This window comes from Trichechus manatus, unplaced genomic scaffold (genome assembly GCF_000243295.1).
Source record: "Trichechus manatus latirostris isolate Lorelei unplaced genomic scaffold, TriManLat1.0 scaffold00044, whole genome shotgun sequence".
Lineage (NCBI taxonomy): Eukaryota > Metazoa > Chordata > Mammalia > Sirenia > Trichechidae > Trichechus > Trichechus manatus.
Window position 1 is genome coordinate 8,810,897 of NW_004443980.1, and position 19,403 is coordinate 8,830,299.

At 36.2% G+C, this 19,403-nt stretch overlaps 2 protein-coding genes across 4 annotated transcripts in view; both read left to right on the forward strand.

The window, feature by feature from the left end:
* Positions 1 to 3,910, forward strand: part of CPB2 (carboxypeptidase B2) — a 52,887-nt gene extending 48,977 nt beyond the window's left edge. The window contains exon 11 of the mRNA XM_023731508.1: positions 3,569 to 3,910. Within this exon, the coding sequence (XP_023587276.1) occupies positions 3,569 to 3,753 (185 nt within the window). The 3' untranslated portion in view covers positions 3,754 to 3,910. The remainder of the gene's footprint in view (positions 1 to 3,568) is intronic.
* A 348-nt stretch (positions 3,911 to 4,258) lies between these two features.
* Positions 4,259 to 19,403, forward strand: part of ZC3H13 (zinc finger CCCH-type containing 13) — a 149,206-nt gene continuing 134,061 nt past the window's right edge. The window contains exons 1-5 of one of the 3 annotated variants that reach the window (XM_004376592.2): positions 4,259 to 4,916; positions 8,240 to 8,410; positions 10,817 to 10,939; positions 11,246 to 11,355; positions 13,224 to 13,335. In XM_004376592.2, the coding sequence (XP_004376649.1) occupies positions 10,823 to 10,939; positions 11,246 to 11,355; positions 13,224 to 13,335 (339 nt within the window). In that variant the 5' untranslated portion in view covers positions 4,259 to 4,916; positions 8,240 to 8,410; positions 10,817 to 10,822. Of the gene's footprint in view, positions 4,917 to 8,239; positions 8,411 to 10,813; positions 10,940 to 11,245; positions 11,356 to 13,223; positions 13,336 to 19,403 lie in introns of all 3 variants that reach the window. The other 2 variants (XM_023731593.1, XM_023731592.1) reach the window with 2 other exon arrangements.

Sequence of the window (19,403 nt, forward strand, 5' to 3'; positions counted from 1 at the left end):
CAGTGGTTAAGAGCTCGGCTGCTAACCAAAAGGCCAGCAGTTCAAATCCACCAGCTGTTCCTTTGGGAACCCTATGGGGCAGTTCTACTCTGTCCTATAGGATTGCTGTGAATTGGGATCGACTCGACAGCAACACATTTGGTTTTGTTGGTTTTATACATATAACCCGTTGCCACTGAGTTGATTCTGACTCACAGTGACCCTAGAGGACAGAGTAGAACTGCCCCATAGGGTTTCCAAGCAGCACCTGGTGGATTCAACTGCCAACCTTTTGGTTAGCAGCCGTGGCTTTTAACCACTAAGCCACCAGGGTTTCCTATATACATATATATATGTGTATATATATGGATTCGTTGTTAAATGTATATATATGTGCCCACACATATACATACACACACAATAAATCGCTGTTGTTGGTAGGTGCTGTCGAGTTGGTTCCAACTCATAGCAGCCCTAGGTACAACAGAACGAAACACTGCCTGATCCTGTGCCATCCTCACAGTTGTTGCTAAGCTTGAGCCCATCATTGCAGCCTCTGTATCAATCCATCTTCTTGAGGGTTTTCCTCTTTTTTGCTGACCCTCTACTTTACCAAGCTTACGTCTTTCTCCAGGGACTGGTCCCTCCTGATAACATGTCCAAAGTAGATGAGATGAAGTCTTCCCATCCTCGCTTCTGAGGAACATTCTGGCTGTACTTTTTCCAAGACAGATTTGTTCATTCTTCTGGCAGTCTGTGATATATTCAGTATTCTTTGACAATGCCATAATTCAAAGGCATCAATTCTTCTTCAGTCTTCCTCATTCATTGTCCAGCTTTCACATGCGTATGAGGCAATTGAAAATACCATGGCTTGGGTCAGGTGCACCTTAGTCCTCAAAATAATATCTTCACTTTTTAACACTTATTAAAGAGGTCTTTTTCAGTAGATTTGCCCAACGCAATATGTCATTTGATTTCTCGCTTGCTATTTCCATGGCGTTGATTGTGGATCCAAGTAAAATGAAATCCTTGACAACTTCAGCCTTTTTTCCGTTTATCATGATGTTGCTTACTGGTCCAGTTGTGAGGATTTTTGTTTTCTTTATGTTGAAGAGTAATCAATACTGAAGGCTGTAGTATTTGATCTTCATCAGTAAGTGCTTTAAATCCTCTTTACTTTCAGCAAGCAAGGTCTCGTCATCTGCGTATCGCAGGATATTAATTAGTTTTCCTTCAATCCAAAAATGTTGAACTCACTGGTAATCAAAAAAACAAAAATTAAGACAATTCGATAATATTTTTCACCCATCAAATGACCAGAAATTCATAATTCCCATGGATGATGTGGGAGGGGAAGTGAGCTTATTCAGACGTGACTAATGGAGGTATAAATTCATTCAATTCTTTTAAAGGCTATTTGGAGATATGCATCATAGTTGTAAATAGTGTATATCCTTAGACTAGCAATTCTATTTCTAAGGAAAAATATTCTAAAGAAATAAAGAAGCAATTATATATGAATTAGGGTATTAATTGTAAAGCTCTTTGTTCGTTAAAAATTGGAAAAAATCTAAATGCCCTCAAATAAATTAATAATTATTAAAATCAATTATATCCCTTTTTACTGTGCAGTGTTATGCACTCATTAAAAATAATAATGTAATCAGGAATGGGAGGGGTGGGGGGGAAATACTAAATAGGCAATAAATAAGTGGTATCTTGGGTGAAGGGTGAGACAGTACACAATACAGGGGAAACCAGCACAGCTTGTACAAGGAAAGATCATGGAAGCTCCATAGACACATCCAAACTCCCTGAGGGACTGAATTGCTGGGCGGAGGGCTGTTGGGACCATGGTCTCAGGGAACATCTAGCTCAATTGGCATAACACAGTTTATAAAGACAATGTTCTACATTCGACCTCGGTGAGTAGCGTCTGGGGTCTTAAAAGCCTGTGAGCAGCCATCTAAGATACTCCACTGGTTTCATCCCTCCGGGAGCAAGGGAGAATGAAGAGAACATGATACAACGAAAAGATTAGTCCAAAGGACTAATGGACCACAGCTACCAAGGCCTCCACCAGACTGAGTCCAGTACAGCTAGATGGTGCCCGGCTACCAGCACTGACTGCTCTGACCAGGATCACAACACAGGGTTCTGGACAGAGCTGGGGAAGGATGTAGAACAAAATTCTAACTCACAAAAAAAAGATTTACTGGCCTAGAGAAGACTGGAGAAACCCCGAGAGCATGGCCCCCGGACACCCTTTTAGCTCAGTGGTGAAGTTGTCTCCGAGGTTCACCGTTCAGCTGGGGAGTGGACAGCCCCATAAAACCAAATGGGACTAATGAGGCACAGCAGTCCAGGGACAAGGGCCAGAAGGCAGAAGGGGACAAGGAAGCTGGTGATAGGGAACCCAAGGTTGAGTAAGGATAGTGTTGATGTGTTGTGAGGTTGTTAACCATTGTCATAGGGCAACATGTGTAGTAACTGTTAAATGAGAAACTGTTTTGTTCTGTAAGTCTTCATCTAAAGTGAGAATAGCAGCACAATTGGAAGAGCGTAGTCGATGTCACTGAACTGTGCATGTATAAATTTTTGAAATGATGTATCTTTGGCTATGTATATTTTCACCAAAAAAAAAAAGGGTCGAGAAGGGAGAGGGTTGACATGTTGTGGGGTTGTTAACTAATGTCATAAAACAATTTGTGTACTACTGTTTCATGAGAAACTATTTGTTCTGTAAGCCTTCACCTGAAGTACAATAAAAAAAAAATAATGTAGATTTGATCTCATTAATACATACAGCTGGTCATGATAGATTTAGAAATGTTACAAGACAGCATACATAGTATGATCCGTTTATGTAAGGAAAAATTAAATATGTGAATGCACTAAAAAATTAAAGATAATGCACTAAAACATTAATGGTGATTATCATTCCTTAGAAGTTTCTGGGTGGCCCAAGCAGTTTGCAATTGGCTACTGACCGAAATGTTGTGGGTTGGAACCCAGCTAGCAGGGTCATGGAAGAAAGTCCTGGTGATATGCTTACCTAAAAATTACAGCCAAGAATACTCCATGGAACCATTCCACTCTGTTAACACATGGGGTTGCCATGCTTCAGAATTGACTCCACAGCGATGTGTGTGCGTGTGTGTGTTTTTCCTTCTTTTTAATCAGTCTTTCGTAGGGTTATAAGGAGCCTTGGTGGTGCAGTGTTAAGCACTAGGCTGCTAACTGAAAGGTTGGTGATTGGAACCCACCAACTGCTCTGCGGGAGAAAGATGTCGCAGTCAGCTTTCCTAAAGATTTTAGCCTTGGAAACCCTATGGGGCAATTCTACTCTGTCCTTTAGGGTCGCTATCAATTGGAATCGTCTCCACCTTAGTGGGTTTGGTTTGGTAACGTTATGGGTGATTTTTACTTTCTTCCTTAACCTTTTTTCCCCTCAATCTCCATTTTCTACAAGTAACTTACGTTACTTAATAATCAGAGACAAGTGAAGCTTTTTTCAGTTTTAGGGGAAAAAATTGTGTTAACTAATATGAAATATCTGTTTTTAAAAAGCAATTTCTTCTTGTAGATCTAGCTCCTGGAGGTTCGGATGACTGGATTTATGACTTGGGCATCAAATACTCGTTTACAATTGAACTTCGAGATACAGGCAGATTTGGATTCTTGCTGCCTGAACGTTTCATCAAACCAACTTGCCAAGAAGCTCTTGCCGCTGTCTCTAAAATAGTCTGGCATGTCATCAGGAATGTTTAATGCCCTTGATTTTATCACTCTGCTCCCATATTTCAATTTATTGATTCCAGCAAGACCAAATAATTGTGACAGCTTCTTTTTAAGTTTTATCAAGAGTTTTGTTACAAGATTTTGCTGTTTCTTGGTTTTGTCAAAGAACAAAATAAATTCTACCTTGAAATTAAGACAGCGGTTCACATTTCTTTTCAGTTTTTTTGTTTTTAATTGTAAGGGCCTAGGTACTGATTTTTTTCGTTTGATTTACGATGTTTGACTAACCATTTAAACAATTTTAATAAACAGTATCATACAAATCATTGTTGAAAGTTTAGAGACCCTAAGCAACAAAAGGAAAGATGGTCAGGAGTACCTCAAAGATTTCTGTTCCAAATCTTCAGTAAATTTGTTTGCGCTTTTAAAAACACAACTGTGCATTCCGTTTGCTTCACAATAATAGGCGATGCCCTACACAAAGAGACAAGTGTTCCAAAACGGGACAAATGCTGGATCTGGTCCCGCGCAGTCTCTTAATAAGCGCTGTTGAGCATGTGAATGACTGTAGTTACTTTCAATAATGTGGCATTTTGCGCACCTACAATTACTGTTTATTGTAAGAAATTATGTAATAAAGGGGGGAAACTCTTTCTCTTAATTTCACTTTTAACTGAGAATCAAAAAATTCCCCGCGACTCCCAGTTTCCTTTCACAAAGCACAAATTTGGTATCTCAACTCCCGCTAACGTTCTAGGTCCTCAGCGTCGACGCAACGTACCAATAAAGGGGCGGTGTCTGCGCGGTGACGACAAATCTGGCGGCCGGAAGCTGCCTCGTTTACAGAGGAACAGGGCAATCCCTTGACTTCCGTCGGCCTTTGAGGCGATCCTTCTAGTGCTCTGGTAGTGTTTTCGTTGTCCTTTTTTTACTTGCCATCTGTGTTCGTTCTTTTTCTTTCCACGCCCCGTTGTCGCCTGACCCTGGCGAAGCGGTGGGCTCTGTTTCTTAGTCTCTTCGGGGTCACCTCAGTAACCGAGGACCGGTTTCCGGGAGCTGCGCGCGCGCACCTTCTTGTTGTCATCGCCCTCCCGGGGCCAGGCGCGGGACCGAGGCTTTTCTCCCCAGCTCCTTCGAGCGGCGGCGGTGTTGGTGCCTCGGGGCTGCGCTTGCGAGGAGAGCTCGGGGCTGAGGTAAGGGTTCTGTGAATTCATGTGAATATATGAAGAAAAGGCTTTGGGCGAGCTGCGGCTGAGGAGGCCCGGAGTTGCCCACCATCCCCACTTGGGTCACACGGGATATTGAGCTCTCCTTGAGCATCCTACCCTTAAATCTGCGATAATTTCCTAGGGTCAGGTCTCATTTCTCTCCGTCGCTCTGATTGTGGCGAGTTTGTCTAGGGGACGGGTTGACTCAGGTAAAAGACTGTGACCATCATTTAATGCGGGTAATGGAGCTCTTGAGCAGGATTCGCGTTTGTATGCAATGGAAGCGTGCTGGAATAAAGTCTTAGATTTAGAGGTTTCCTCTTTCGGCATTACAGACCTGTAATCGGTAAAGGGATCTTACTTTTGGTTGTTTTTGGTCTTGTTTATTTCCTAGCAGTGATAACTTAACCGATTTAGGGCCTGGGAGTTGAGGAGTCCTGCTTCGTCTTCACATCCCCTCGGTAATCACTTTTGGCAGCGCTGTGTGAGAAACAGATGGTTGAATGAAGGAGCAGTGGAATGAAAGGAGAGGACCTGATGTTTAGCATTATCTCTTTCTAAATAAAAACCCAAACCAAACCTTTTGCTGTCGACACGATTCTGACTCATAGCGCGACCCTGGAGGACAGAGTAGAACTGCTCCATAGGGTTTTCAAGGAGCGGCTGGTGGATTCGAACTGCTTGGTAAGCAGCCAAAAGCTTAACCACTGCGCCACCAGTGCCTCGCTGTTTCTAAATAGGTTAAAATAATTTATATGGCTGGATAATTAATCAAAATTGATATTACTTGAATGATATCGGTAGGATCTTGCGTGTGGAAATAGTGTCTTAAGCTATTCAGTTATATTAGGAGGCTTCCGGATAATTTGAACTCTTTTGAAAATTGTGAGTGTATACAGTTTCTTAAGGTTTTTGCATTTTTAAAGAGGGAATGTAAAAAGTTTGGAAGAGATCTTCACACCTCAAGTTTGCAAAGTCCATGATACTGTTGCAGCAAATCCAAATGCTTATGCAGTGCCATCTCTGTGTGTATGGTGCCAGTTAGCATGGTCTAGTTCTGAATATTTGATGTTACTGACTTTAATATCCAAACAATTATATTTTAGAGATCTGTTGATTTTCAGGTTATTAATTAAATATTGAGATTATAATAAATGACGGTTTCAGGGAGAGACTAAGAAAATTGATGAAGATATGTATCAGTTTGTGTTTCTAAAAATAGTTGCATCATGAAACTAAGATTTTCACTGTGTCCGTCTGGTAGGATACAGTTTTATCAAATGTATGCCTCTTTTAGGGTCACTATGAGTCAGAATCTACTTGATGGCATTGGGTTTGGTTTTTTTGGTTTTATTAAAGTCCTAGTTGTTGGTAATTCTAATTGAACATTGTACATTTTAGGATGCAAACCCATTTTCATATCTGTAATATAAAGTATTAAAATACAGCAAGTGGATGCTATTTTAACTTTTTCTATAGAAAATTATTAAAATTTTAATAAGTTGTCAGTATTAGTTTATATTGTAATATGTGGTGGTATTTACATATAGAAAGCAAAATTGTTTAACTTAACTACATTTGGAAAATTGGTTTTCAGTGGTCGTTAGTCTTTCCCATCTTCCTTACTTCCAGCCCATATCATATAGAGTTGGAGGCGTTTTAGCAGATATTTTGTAGCAGTTGAGATATTAACTGGTGTTGATATTACAGTGTCTTTTATTCTCTTTTGGTAGTTTTATATGTTGCAGTTCTGTTTACTTGACTTCATCGTAGTTACGGATATGGAATATTCTTTGTGCACACATAGTCTTTTTAACAAGTTATTTTTGTGTAGTGCTACAGTATTGCCTTGCCCATGCCTGTGTAGTCAGCTTAGTTGTGTCGGTTTTGTTGCAAGACCAGTTTGGAATTGATTTACTCTGTCTACAGATAAGCAATCTAGAAGGTTGTTTCAGAAAGTTCTTTTTAATACTTCAAAACTGTGCATCAGATAAACTTAGTTGTTTTTTCTTTTAAAAATAAGAAATATAAATATGAGAAGAGTTTATTTTAACTATAACTTTTAATCTTAGAAATTCAGTGGGTAGGGATTTATTCTACTAGTTATACATTAATGTAGTTTTAATTATTTAACAATTTCCTAGTATTAATGCTGCTACTGTATAAGTAATAGAAGATCATCCAAATTAAAGTGGGCTATGCTTTTATTTATGCTACAGGAAGATGAGACCTCAGAAGGATCAAGTGAAGATACCAGAACTGATACATACTTTACTGACAAGGTTTTAGTCATTAGGCTTCAGGAGTAATTATTCGAAAAAGAGGCCCCTGTATTTTTCTTCCTTTTTTAGCCATATTTATAGTGTGTGGCTTCGAATAGATTGTGATATTATAATTTCCCATTTATTAAGATTCCCTTTTCCTGTGTCTTTAATAGATCCAAACTTTATGCCCCCAGTTTTTCTTTTTCTTTTTTTAATTTAAACAAGATAACAAAAACTTACAATATTTATGTATCTGCAAGGAAAAATAGAAAAATGACTGAGTAGACTTTCACCATTGTCACTCTGGCTCTAATAGTGCTGCTGTTTGGGAAAGAAATGAAGACGTGACTGGAAGTGTGATAGTGTAATGGCAACTTAAACCAAAGAATAACAGGAGAGAACAATTAATTTGGGGAAAAAAATGGAGAACAGACCTTCAAAGAAGAGTTAACTAAATTAGTAAATTTTTGGTGTAACCTCAGTTTATAATCTCTGTGATAGAGAAGACTTTAGCATTTAAACAATTTTATTTTGTTGTATTGTTTTTAACTTTTCCCATGTACTTTGAAACATTTGCTTATTGAAGCCTGTTCAAATATTAATTGAATTTTTTTCCTTCGGTCAAATTTACTTTGTATTTTTTTGTTATATTTCTCTTCCTTTGTGAACCTAAATTTTTAAGTAGGATTTGAAGTTCTAATTAAGTCACATTAGGTGGCAACATAGTTTTAAATTAATAATGCAAGAGGAAATTTCTTTGGTGTGTTGTAGATTGTGTGTGTACATTTAAATAAATGAGATTTTAAAAAAGTTATGTATTGTGTTCTTTGCACACAAGAAGCATTTTATTTATGCAAAATCATGAATGTTATGTTTTAGTAGTAATATTGTAGTTAACTTTTTATTGTTGAATTGTCACCAGAGGTGAAATTTCCTAGATGGATGATGAGAACTCCTCTAACTCGTTTTTAGTTAGAAAATGTCAATTCCTCCTTTTTACCTCTTTCCCTCAGATTCTTTTTTTTTTCTCCCCTCCCTGTCTAGGACCTCCCTGTAACCTAGACCTGGTACCCGGATGCAGTGCCATTTCAGGGCAAGGTCTGACACTGTTGGACTCAGAAGAAAAGGAGAGGGCATTTTTACTTCATTGCATTTCTTCCCTAACTTGGAAGTCTCAACAGTAGCTGGAAATAAAATTCCTTGGATAATCACAATGTAGGTGAATCTTGAGTAGTTCTTGATGTCACCTGTAAGAGCAACTCTGTTTCTTTGGGAAGCAACTTCTTGATAGCAAGTATAGAAGGAGAGGTGTAGGCTTGGATTGTCAGTCTGCACTTGATTGTCTTTGACATAGCAGTCAAATCACTTTGAAGTCTTCAAAGCCTACATCAGGTATCTAGGATTGGCATGAGACTATGAGACCATGGTTTCCAGCAGTAGATCAGGGGAGAAGAGGAGTGCTGATCCAAGCAACAGGTGACAACAGGAAGAGAAGCAGTGAGTCCGCAAAACCAAGCAAGAAGATGATAGATGACCAATGATTCAAGTGCAGTAATCAGTAACTTACTCTAACTGTAGAAACCACCAGCATTGATGTTTTTAGAGGTGTGCGTATTGGGAGTGAAGATGTGTTGGGAGTAGGGCTGTAGGGGGACAGAACTAACTCATTTCCAGTGGTAGTGGAGGGAAACATGTAAGGTTAGCATTAGTCTTTTTGAAGCAACGTGGTGGATGGTGTGCCTATTTTCCAAGTTCTCGTTAACTAGCTAATAAGAAATGTTTGAAACCTATTCAATTTTAAGTTTATTAATGTTCTTAGAAATTGAACTAATGACTAGGATTACAGTGTAAATCCATAATACTGCAATTTGTAGTTACTTAAGATGAAACTTTAAAATTTTGTTTTTCTAACTTTTCCTGTTTATTTTGTGACACATTTATTTCTTATTGAATCCTTCTCAAATACAAATTAACCACAGTTCTACATTTTGTAGACGATCTCAGCTCTTCTCTTGGCTTTCAGTTCTTCATATTCAATAAATCTAATGGGCACGCGACGCTTTACCAACTCTTCTGCTATAAGTGCACATTTGGGCTGAGAATGAGGCCCAGAAATGCTAAATCGAAGGTTAACTTGTAATGCTAACATTAGTATATAGTGTTGGCTGTATAGTTCCTTACTTGGAGAACAATTGATACATAAGTGATTTTATGTTGCAGCAACTCTTATTCATTTATGTGACACTCTACACTAATTTGTTAAATTGTAATTACTTTAAAAGTACTTTCTAACTTCTTTGAATCATTAAAAATTAATTACTATTGCATTAAAGTAATGATTATATGTTATATTAAAGAAGAAAAACAATGTAAATTTTGCTGACTTAAAACTACATATTGTATCGTTTCATGTTTTGTTCTTTTCGGTTTATCATCTTTGTTCATTTGTCAAATGTTGTCTTTATTCTTTAAAACTGTACCCTGAAAAGAAGTATAAGCATTGTTTATAATTGTCTTTAATTTTGTTTTATAAACTGTGATTTAATTTTCTTTCAAGTGATATACCTTAGCCTTGAAATCATATAAAAGAGCATTTGTGATCTTTATAGAGACTGTTCTGTGTAAAATGGAGCTTTTAGTTCTTTAGCTGCCATGGTTTATTCTATTAACTTTTGACTACTCATAAGACTTGAGCTAATATTTTAGTTTGTACGTAGTGTTATATAGTTAGGTCTTTTCTCTTTCCCTTAGGCAAGTCCTCCCCACATCCCACTGTAGTGAACTCTCTGGGTTCTATCTTGGTCTATTGTAATTTTGGTTTTTGATGTATTTTATTTATTCTTTTGGTATTTATACTATTTGTCTTTCTTTTCTTGTCGTTAATATGCTAAAATAGCCTGCTTCTTAGCACCTTTGACTTTTATGTCACTGTAGCACAGACTATAGAAAGACCTTGACATTATCTAGTCCCACAGTCTTGTCTTATTTTGAAAGGAAGTCATTTTGTCAATATTGAGAGTGATTTTTTCCCCTACTACTGGAAAATAAACACCTGGATTAAATTGCGCTTCTTTGACCCCTGTAAGGCAAAGAAAATGTTTAGATAGCATTCATTTTTTTCCCAAGCTGATTTTTCAGTTATTAATGTTGTCACTTAAGCTGTATAAATCGTCGTTTCTGCCATTAGTAAAATTCCCACCTGATTTCATTTTCCCATTTTTTTTGACATAGCACTCTTTTGTAGTTAACTGGTTAATGGAGAATGATAGCATAATAAGTTTTACTTAAGGATAGAGTTAATAAACTTTGAAAGAACTTTTAGAAATAACTTCTGAACATTTTATAGTGATTTTTCTGAGGCTGAACATACAATGAAAACTTTACTGTGTAAGTGGAATCGTATTTGTTCACTCTGCCGATTTCAGAGTTGTTAGAGATTCACTAATAAAGCATATTGTAAAATATCTTTCTGTTTATCCATGACATCGATGTCTTTTTTTTCAAGGAAAATACCTTGTAATTTTATAGCATAATAATTTTATCTGCTTGTAAGTTATGGACTCAGTTATTCAAAACTGAAGAATTTTACAGATTTGTCTCTCTCTCTTTTGGTTAAAGTAGTCCAAAATGTCAAAAATTAGAAGGAAAGTCACAGTGGAAAATACCAAGACCATATCTGATAGCACATCTCGAAGACCCAGTGTATTTGAAAGGCTTGGACCCAGCACTGGCAGTACAGCAGAGGTGAGTTGGCACTAATACAGCCCCAGGAGTTCTCTTGGAGTACGATCATGGAAATACTGATTTGTATCATAAAAGTGAACAAGTTGCTTTATTGTAGAGTTATTTATCAGAAAATTTTAAAAACTGTGTTTTGTAAAAAGGAGTGAAAGGGTTTATGGGGTTTTCATATTTTCTTCTGATGTTTTCATTATTTGTAATGCATTTCGGGTTAGCTGGAATTTTTACAGCATTTGTTTTAATTTTGTCCCACTAGCATTTTTTTTTAGAAATAAATATGAAATTTACATAGTAATATCTGTTTCTTAGACACAATGTCGTAATTGGCTGAAGACTGGCAACTGCCTCTATGGAAACACATGCAGATTCGTACATGGTCCTTCACCCCGTGGTAAAGGCTATAGCAGCAATTATAGAAGGTAATTGGGAACTTTGGCTTTGAATTGTTCACATATTATTAGAAGATCACTTTTGTAATTTATCTAGTAACAACCATATATTTGATCAGATTTTCTACTTTGGAGATAATAATTACCAATAGTCAAAGATTGACAAGATCTTTTTAGTTGTTAATTTCAAAGTTAATATTTGCTTTAAAATCAGTTTTTTTGCCTAGTATTTACTTATTTTGACAATAGATCTTTTTAGGAAGTGTGTATAGCTTACTTTTTATAATAATGTATTAAGTTGCTGCTTAAGAATTCCATGGTGTCTGCAGTTTCATTATATGTGAATTTATTGTTAGTGAAGAGAGACTATTTTGAAGTCTTAATATATTAACATTTAAATAGGGTATTATTTTAGCTTTTTAGGATGTTCTAAATGTCCTTGCTTCTTGTTCTAAGAGTTTTATGGTTTTGGTTTGCACCTGTATGTCCTTAATCCATTTTGAATTTGTTTTTGTGTGTGGTGTGAGGCATGGATCCTGTTTCATTTTTCTGGGTGTGGAAATCCAGCACCATTTATTGAAGAGACTCTTCTTTCCCCATCAAATGGACTTAGCACCCTTGTCAAAAATCAGTTGACCATAAATGTGTGGGCTTATTTCGGGACTCTCAATTCTGTTCCATTGGTCTGTGTAACTGTTGTTATACCAGTACCAGGCTGTTTGAATAACTATAGCTATATAGTATGTTTTAAAATCAGGAAGTGTGAGTGTGAGTCCCCCTACTTTGTTCTTCTCTTTCAACATTGCTTTAGCTATTCTGGGGCTCTTGTCATTCCATATAAAGGTGAGGATTGGTTTTTCTCTAGGGATATTCTTTAAAGGCATTTTGTTTTTCATCTTTGCTTTGTTTTTTTTCCCCCACTTAATAATGAGATGAGAATAAACTAATTGAACAGCCATGTGCTATGTAATTCCGAGTATAAATTATGAAGCCTTACCTTTGTTACTTACAAGTGACCCTATAGAACACAGTAGAACTACCCCATAGGATTTCCAAGGCCCCAGTCTTTAAGGAAGCAGACTGCAACGTCTTTCTCCTGCAGAGTTTCTGATAAGTTTGGACTGCTGACCTTGCGGCTAGCAGCCAAGCTCTTAACCACTGCCCTAGCATGGCGCCTTGTAATCATGGTATGAAAATAAACTAATTGAACAGCCGTGTACTGTATAATTCCCAGTATAAATCATGAAGCCTTACTATTCTTGAATACAAATGTGTATTTTTCCTTCAATTTAACAAATTTCACAGAAGAATTTTTATATTCTTAGTTCTAAAATCTTGCTTTGAATCCTCAAACTGTTTTTTTGTTCTGAAATAATTTCAAATTTAAGAAAAGTTATGAGTAGTACAGAAACTCCTGCATTTGCTTTGATACTTAAGATGCATGAGATGATTTTTCAGCTGTTAATGTTGTGTCCAACCACATACATGTGTAGATTATCATGCTGTTGGGATCCTTAAAGCTTTATGAATTTTCCTACCTTTTACTTCCAAATATTACCAATATATCTAAGTGATTAATAGGAAAATATGTCAGGCTGTTAATTACAAATACCTTTTTCTCAACTCACATATGATTTCTTATTCATTTCACCGGTACCTGCAACCCAGGAATTTTAAATGTATACATTTTGAATGTTGTGAGGAGAAAACTTGTATGAGTCTTACTTATGTTTTTTATATATTAATATTTACCCTGATACAAATTAGTTTCCTGAGTTTTAAGAGCCATGGACAGTTACAAAAACTATATTGAGGTTTATGAGGTTGTTTCTGTAAATATTTTCCTATAAAATGTTATAAAAATATAGATTTTTGTTGTTTTGTTTTTTGGTTCAAAGGTCACCAGAAAGACCTACAGGGGATCTTAGAGAAAGAATGAAGAACAAGCGCCAAGATGTGGACACTGAGTCCCAGAAACGAAATACAGAGGAATCATCCTCGCCTGTTAGGGTAGGAATGTTTTTTCTCAAAGTTAAATTTCAGTGGTGTTTTATTATTTATGTTACATTTTAAAGATTATTTTGTATGCTGAATATATGGTAAATGTGCAGTATGGCGTTATAGTATTCTTTGTAGTTAATGTAATTTAGAGGAAAAAAGTCTTTTGGAAAAACTCATAATTTTAATGTTTCTGTTCTTTGTGGGAATTAAGATAAAGGGGATTGGTTTGGAGAGCTCAGGCTGAACTTTGTAGGGTTTCTGTACTTTGATGGGGATCATGAGAAACTAAATGTATTCTTAAGTTTTCAAAGTTCAGCCGAACATCATATCCTTACCTTCTTCTAAGATTTGAGGTGGCTTGCAATTGAACACTTACTTATAGACTAAAACAATGAAGGCAAGGCACAGTGGTAACAAAAACTGAGGTAGAAAACTTAAGTTTAAAAAAAAAAAAGTGACACATATTTAGGTGTGAATCTCCTGACAACTCAAAAGAGAAACACGATTTATGACATAGTTCATTGAATAAAAGTAAACATAGATGTTTGTCAAGAGTGGCTGTCTTTCCTAGAACTAAGTTTTTTCAGGAAAGTTTTCTAGAGTATATACCTGGGAGTGAGATTGCTGCATCACAGGGTAGTTCTCTTTCTGGGTTTCTGAGAAAGTGCCATACCATTTTCCATAGTAGTTGTACCTTTTTACAGTCTCAGTAGCAATGGATAAGGGTTTCGATCTTCCCACACCCTTGCCAATGTTTGTTGTTACCTATTTTTTTTTTTTTAATCAGTGCCATTTTAGCTGGAGTATGATGATATATCGTTGTAGTTTTGATATGCATCTCTATAATGGCTAATGATCCTGAATATCTTTTTGTATGCTTGCTGGCTGGTTAGATGTCCTCTTTGGTGAAGGTTCTGTTCATGTCCTTTGCCCATTTTGTGATTGGGTTGTTTGTCTTTTTATCATTGAGTTGTTAGTTTTGTATATATTATAGAGATTAGACCCTTATCAGATAAATTATTTTCGAAGCTTTTTTCCCAGTCTGTTTACTCTTTTAATAAAGTCTTTTGAGGAACATAAGTTTTTAATATTTATGGAGTCCCGTTTATCTATTTTGTCTTCTATTTGTGCATTTGTTGTAATGTTTATTATCCTATTTTTACAAAAGATTAGGTTCCTTCGTTTTCTTCCTATGTTGTCTTCCAGAGATTTTATGGTTTTAGATGTAACATTTAGGTCTTTGATCCATTTGGAGTTAGTTTTTGTGTATGGTGTAAAGTATGGGTTCTGTTAAATTTTTTTGCAGGTGATTATGCAGTTTTGCCAGCACCATTTATTAAAGAGACTGTTTCTGCCCCACTGAGTGGACTTTGAACCTTTGTCAAAATCAGTTGTCCATGGCTGACTAGGTTTGATTCTGGGTTCTCAGTTCTATTCCACTGGTCTATGTGTCTATCGTTGAACCAATACAGGCTGTTTTGATTACAGTGACTGTATAGTATGTTTTGATATTAAGGAGTGTGAGACCTCCTGCTTTGTTCTGTTTCTTCAGTATTGGTTTAGTTATTTGGAGTTTCTTTCCCGTGCATGTGAAGTTGGTCAGTAGCTTTTCCATTTCAGTAAAAAGTCTTGTTGGGATTTGTATCAGGATTGCATTGAATCTGTAGATCACTTTAGGTAAGACTGACATTTTCACTATATTAAGTCTTCCAATCCACAAGCATAGGATGTCTTTCCATTTTTGTCTTTTAGTTTCTTGCAGCAGTGTTTTATAATTTTCATTGTGTAAGTCTTTTATGTCCATGGTTAGGTTAATTCCTAGTTATTTCATTGATTTGAGGTCTACCATAAATGGTATTATTTTCTTGATTTCTATTTGGAGTAGTCTTTGTTAGTGTAGAGGACCCCAACTGATTTTTGTGTGGTAATCTTGTACCCTACAACGTTGCTAAATTCTTCTATTAGTGTCAGCAGCTTTCTTGTGGAATGTTTAGGGTGTTCTGTGTATAGGATCACGTCACGTGCAAATAGAGATGGTTTTACCTCTTCGTTTCCAATTTGGGTACCTTTTATTTCTCATTCTTGTCTTATTACTCAGGCTGGGACTTCAAGTACGGTGTTGAATAAGAGTGGTAATAATGGACAGTCTTGTTTCTTTACCTTCCCAAAGGGAAAGCTTTCAGCCCTTCTTTGTTGAGTATATTGTTGACTACCGTTTTTCATATATGCCCTTAGTTATGTTGAGAAATTTCTCTTCTCTTGCTATCTTGCTGAGAGTTTTTATCAGGAAGGGATGTTGAATTTTATTGAATGACTTTTCTGCATCAATTAATATAATCATATGGTTTTTTTGTTTTGTTTATTTATGTGGTGAATTATATGGATTGATTTTCTGATGTTGAACCACCCTTGTAGACCTGGTATGAATCCCACTTGATCATGACGTATGATTTTTTTCATATGTTGTTGAAGTCTGTTGGCTAGAATTTTGTTCACAATTTTTGCATCTGTGTTCATCACGAATATTGGTCTGTCATTTTCTTTTTTTTTGTATATATTTTCAAGGTTTAGGTATCAGGGTTATGCTGCCTCATAAAAAGAGTTCAGTAGTTTTCCTTCCTCTTCTGTGTTTTTGGAGAGATTGAATAGGATTGGTGTCAGTTCTTCTCTGAACGTTTGGTAGAATTCTCCACCATCTGGTCCTGGCTTTTTTGTTTTATGTTGGCAGTTTTTGATGACGTCTTCTATCTCTTCTTTGGTAATGGATCCATTTAAATTTTCTTCCTCTATTTGTGTTAGGTAGTGTGTTTCGAGGAATTTTTCCATTTCATCTAGGTTTTCAAATTTATTGGGGTATAATTTTTCATAGTATTCAGTTATGACCTTCTTTATCTCTGTTGGATTGGATGTAAGGTCACCAGTTTCATTTCTTAATTTGGTTATTTGCCTCTTCTGCTTTTCTTCTTTTGTCAGTCTAGCCAGTCATTTGTCTATTTTATTGATCCTTTCAAAGAACCACTTCTGGTTTTGTTAATTCTTTCAGTTGTTTTTCTATGTCTATTTTAAATTTCATTTATTTCTGCTGTGACCTGATCATTTCTTGTTTCTGGTAAATTTTGGCTTCTTTTGCTCTTCTTTTTCTATTTGTTCAAGTTGTTGGTTTAAAGTAATGATTTTGGACCTTCTTTTTTAATGTAGACGTTTATTGCTGTAAATGTCCCTTTGAGTAGTGCTTTTATCAAGTCCTAAAGGTTTTAATATGTTGTATTTTCATTTTTGTTTGGTTTTAGGAATTTTTTAAATTTCAGTTTTGATTTCTTCTATGACCAGTGGTTTTTTAGTTGCGTATTATTTACTTTACATGTATTTATTCTTTTTTCCTTATTTATCCTGTTGTTGGTTTCTAGCTTCATACCATTATGGTCAAAGAAGATGCTTCATATAATTAGATTTTTTTAAATTTGTTGACACTTGCTTTATGTCCTAGCATATGATCTGTTCTGGATAATGATCTGTATGTGCTGGAGAAGAATGTATATTGTTCTGATGTTGGGCGGAGTGTTCTGTACATTTCTGTTGGTCCAGTTGGCTTATGGTTTTATTTAAGTTCTCAATGTCCTTAGTGATCTTCTTTTAGATGTTCTGTCTGTAAGTGCAATGGGTATGTTGAAGTCCCTTACTATTATTGTGGAGCTGTCTATTTTTGCTTTCTTATTGGTTGTATTTGTTTAATGTAATTTGGTGCATTGCTGTTAGGTGCATATATATTTATAATTGTTATGTCTTCTTGGTGGATTGACCCTTTTATTTTTATGTAACGTCCTTCTTTATCTCTTGTAATAGATTCTGATTTTAAGTCTATTTTATCTGATTATCAGTGTGGCCACCCCTGCTCTTTTTTGTTTACTGGATGCATGAAATATTTTTTTCCATCCTTTTATTTTCAGTCTGTTTGTGTCCTTATGTCTAAGGTGTGTTTCTTGTAAATAGCAATAGGATGGATCATGGTTTTTTTTTTTTTTCCCCATTCTGCCACTCTTTGCCTTGTGCATGGGGCGTTTAGACTGTTAACATTTAAGTTTATTACTGAAAACGAAGTGTCCACCTCACACATTTTGCTATTTATTTTTTGAGTGATTTGTGTCTTCTTGGTTTTTTTTTTTTAATTCTGATTTTTTTGTTTGTATTTGGGTGCTTTCTTGTGATGAGCCTTTTTGTTAATCTTCTTTCTTGTCTTCTGAATGTTTCTTCTTGGTGATTTCTTATTGTTTACCACATATTTTATGTTACACGACTTACGGTTATAGTGTTTAACATATGAACACAGTTAACATACAACCTTAACGTAGTAAATCTATTCCTGATATGCTCCTCCCTCCCCTCTTCTGTTGATGTGTCTCCATTAGTATCAATATACAACCTATATTCAACAAGTTTACTTTGTGCTTGTTTCTTAATGCTCTTGCCTTTCCATTTGGAGTACTTCTTTGGGTAATACTTGGAAAGCTGGTCTGGTAGTGATAAATTCCCACAGCTTCTGTTTGTTTGGAAGTGTCTTGATTTCCCTTTCATTTTTGTATGATAGCTTTTCTGGATAAAGAGTTCTCGGTTGGTAGTTATTTTGGTTCAGTATCTTACGCATGTCATTCAGTTATTTCTGGCCTCTAGAGTTTTTGGGGAGATAGCCATCCATACCAGTTCTTATGGAATGCCCTTGATATGTTATATTGTATTTTTCTCTGGCTATTTTCAGAATTCTCTCCTTGTATTTGATTTTCAAGACCTTTATTAGGGTACATCATGGAGTTGATCATTTTTTGTCTTTTCTAATTGTTGTTCGTGTAGCATCCTGTATTTGCAGGCTTGGTTCTGTTCAGGTCTGGGAAGTTCTCTTTTTAAAAATTTTTTTATGTGGCTTTATTGTTGTCATGGTGCTCTGGGATTCTAATAATTCTAATGTTATATTTCTTAATTGAATCCCACATTTCCTTTTGGGTTTGTTCGCTTTTCTTTGTTCTTGAGATTTGATTCGTTAGTTTGTCTTCTATTTCATGTATTCTATCTTTGACTATTGTTGAGTGTTTCTCTTCCTTTTTCTAATTCAGGTGTTTTATTTTTCATTTACATTAATTTTCTTTGGTTTTTTTTTGTGTGTGGGGGGGATGTTTTCAGTTTCTTTGTTAAGTTTCTCATTTTGTTCCTCCATTTGTTTCCTGAACCCCACTAGTTTGTTTTCTGTGTGCTCGTTGCTTTCCTTCTACATATTTAGCACCATAGTCAGAAAATTTTCAATTCTTTACATTATTCTGGGTTCCATAGAGATTCCTTCATCTTCATGTTTTGCTTTTGGTTAATCTTTCTTCTCTTGTGATATAGTGTATTTTACTAACTTTTGCTGAAGTTAGGCCAGTTTGTTATCTTTTCTTTTCCTAATTTTACTTTAAATTTTTTATCTGCTTATTGTGAGTAAGGAGCCCAGGTGGCGCAGTGGTTAAGTGCTATGGCTGGTAATCAAAAATGTCAGCAGTTGGAGTCCACCAGCTGCTGCTTGGAAACCCTATGGGGCAATTCTACTCTGTTCTGTAGGGTCCCTATGAGTCAGAGTTGACTTGATGGCAGTGGGTTTGGTTTTTTTTTTTGGTTTATTGTTAATAAATTTTCTGATTGGACGCCCAGGTAACACAATGCCAAGTGTCCCACTGCCAGCCTAAAGGCTGAGGCCCGCATCCACCAGCCGCTACGTGGAAGAATGATGTGTCAGACTGTCTCCAGAAAGACTCACAGCTCTGGGAACCCCATGGGGCAGCTTTCTTCAGTCTCACAGGTTTGCTGTGGTCAGAATGACCCAGCGGCAGCGAACTTCATATCTTCTCCTGAGAACCATTAGATGACACTCTTATTCTTAAGTTTTTTTCAGTGCTGGTTAAGGAGTACTGTATGCTGTTGTCTTAGGCTGGGTTCTCTAGAGAAGCAAAACCAGTAAAGTCTATAAATATAGATATATATTTAGAGAGAGAGAGGGAGATTATATCAAGGAAATAGCTCACGCGATTGTAGAGGCTAGAACGTCGCAAGTC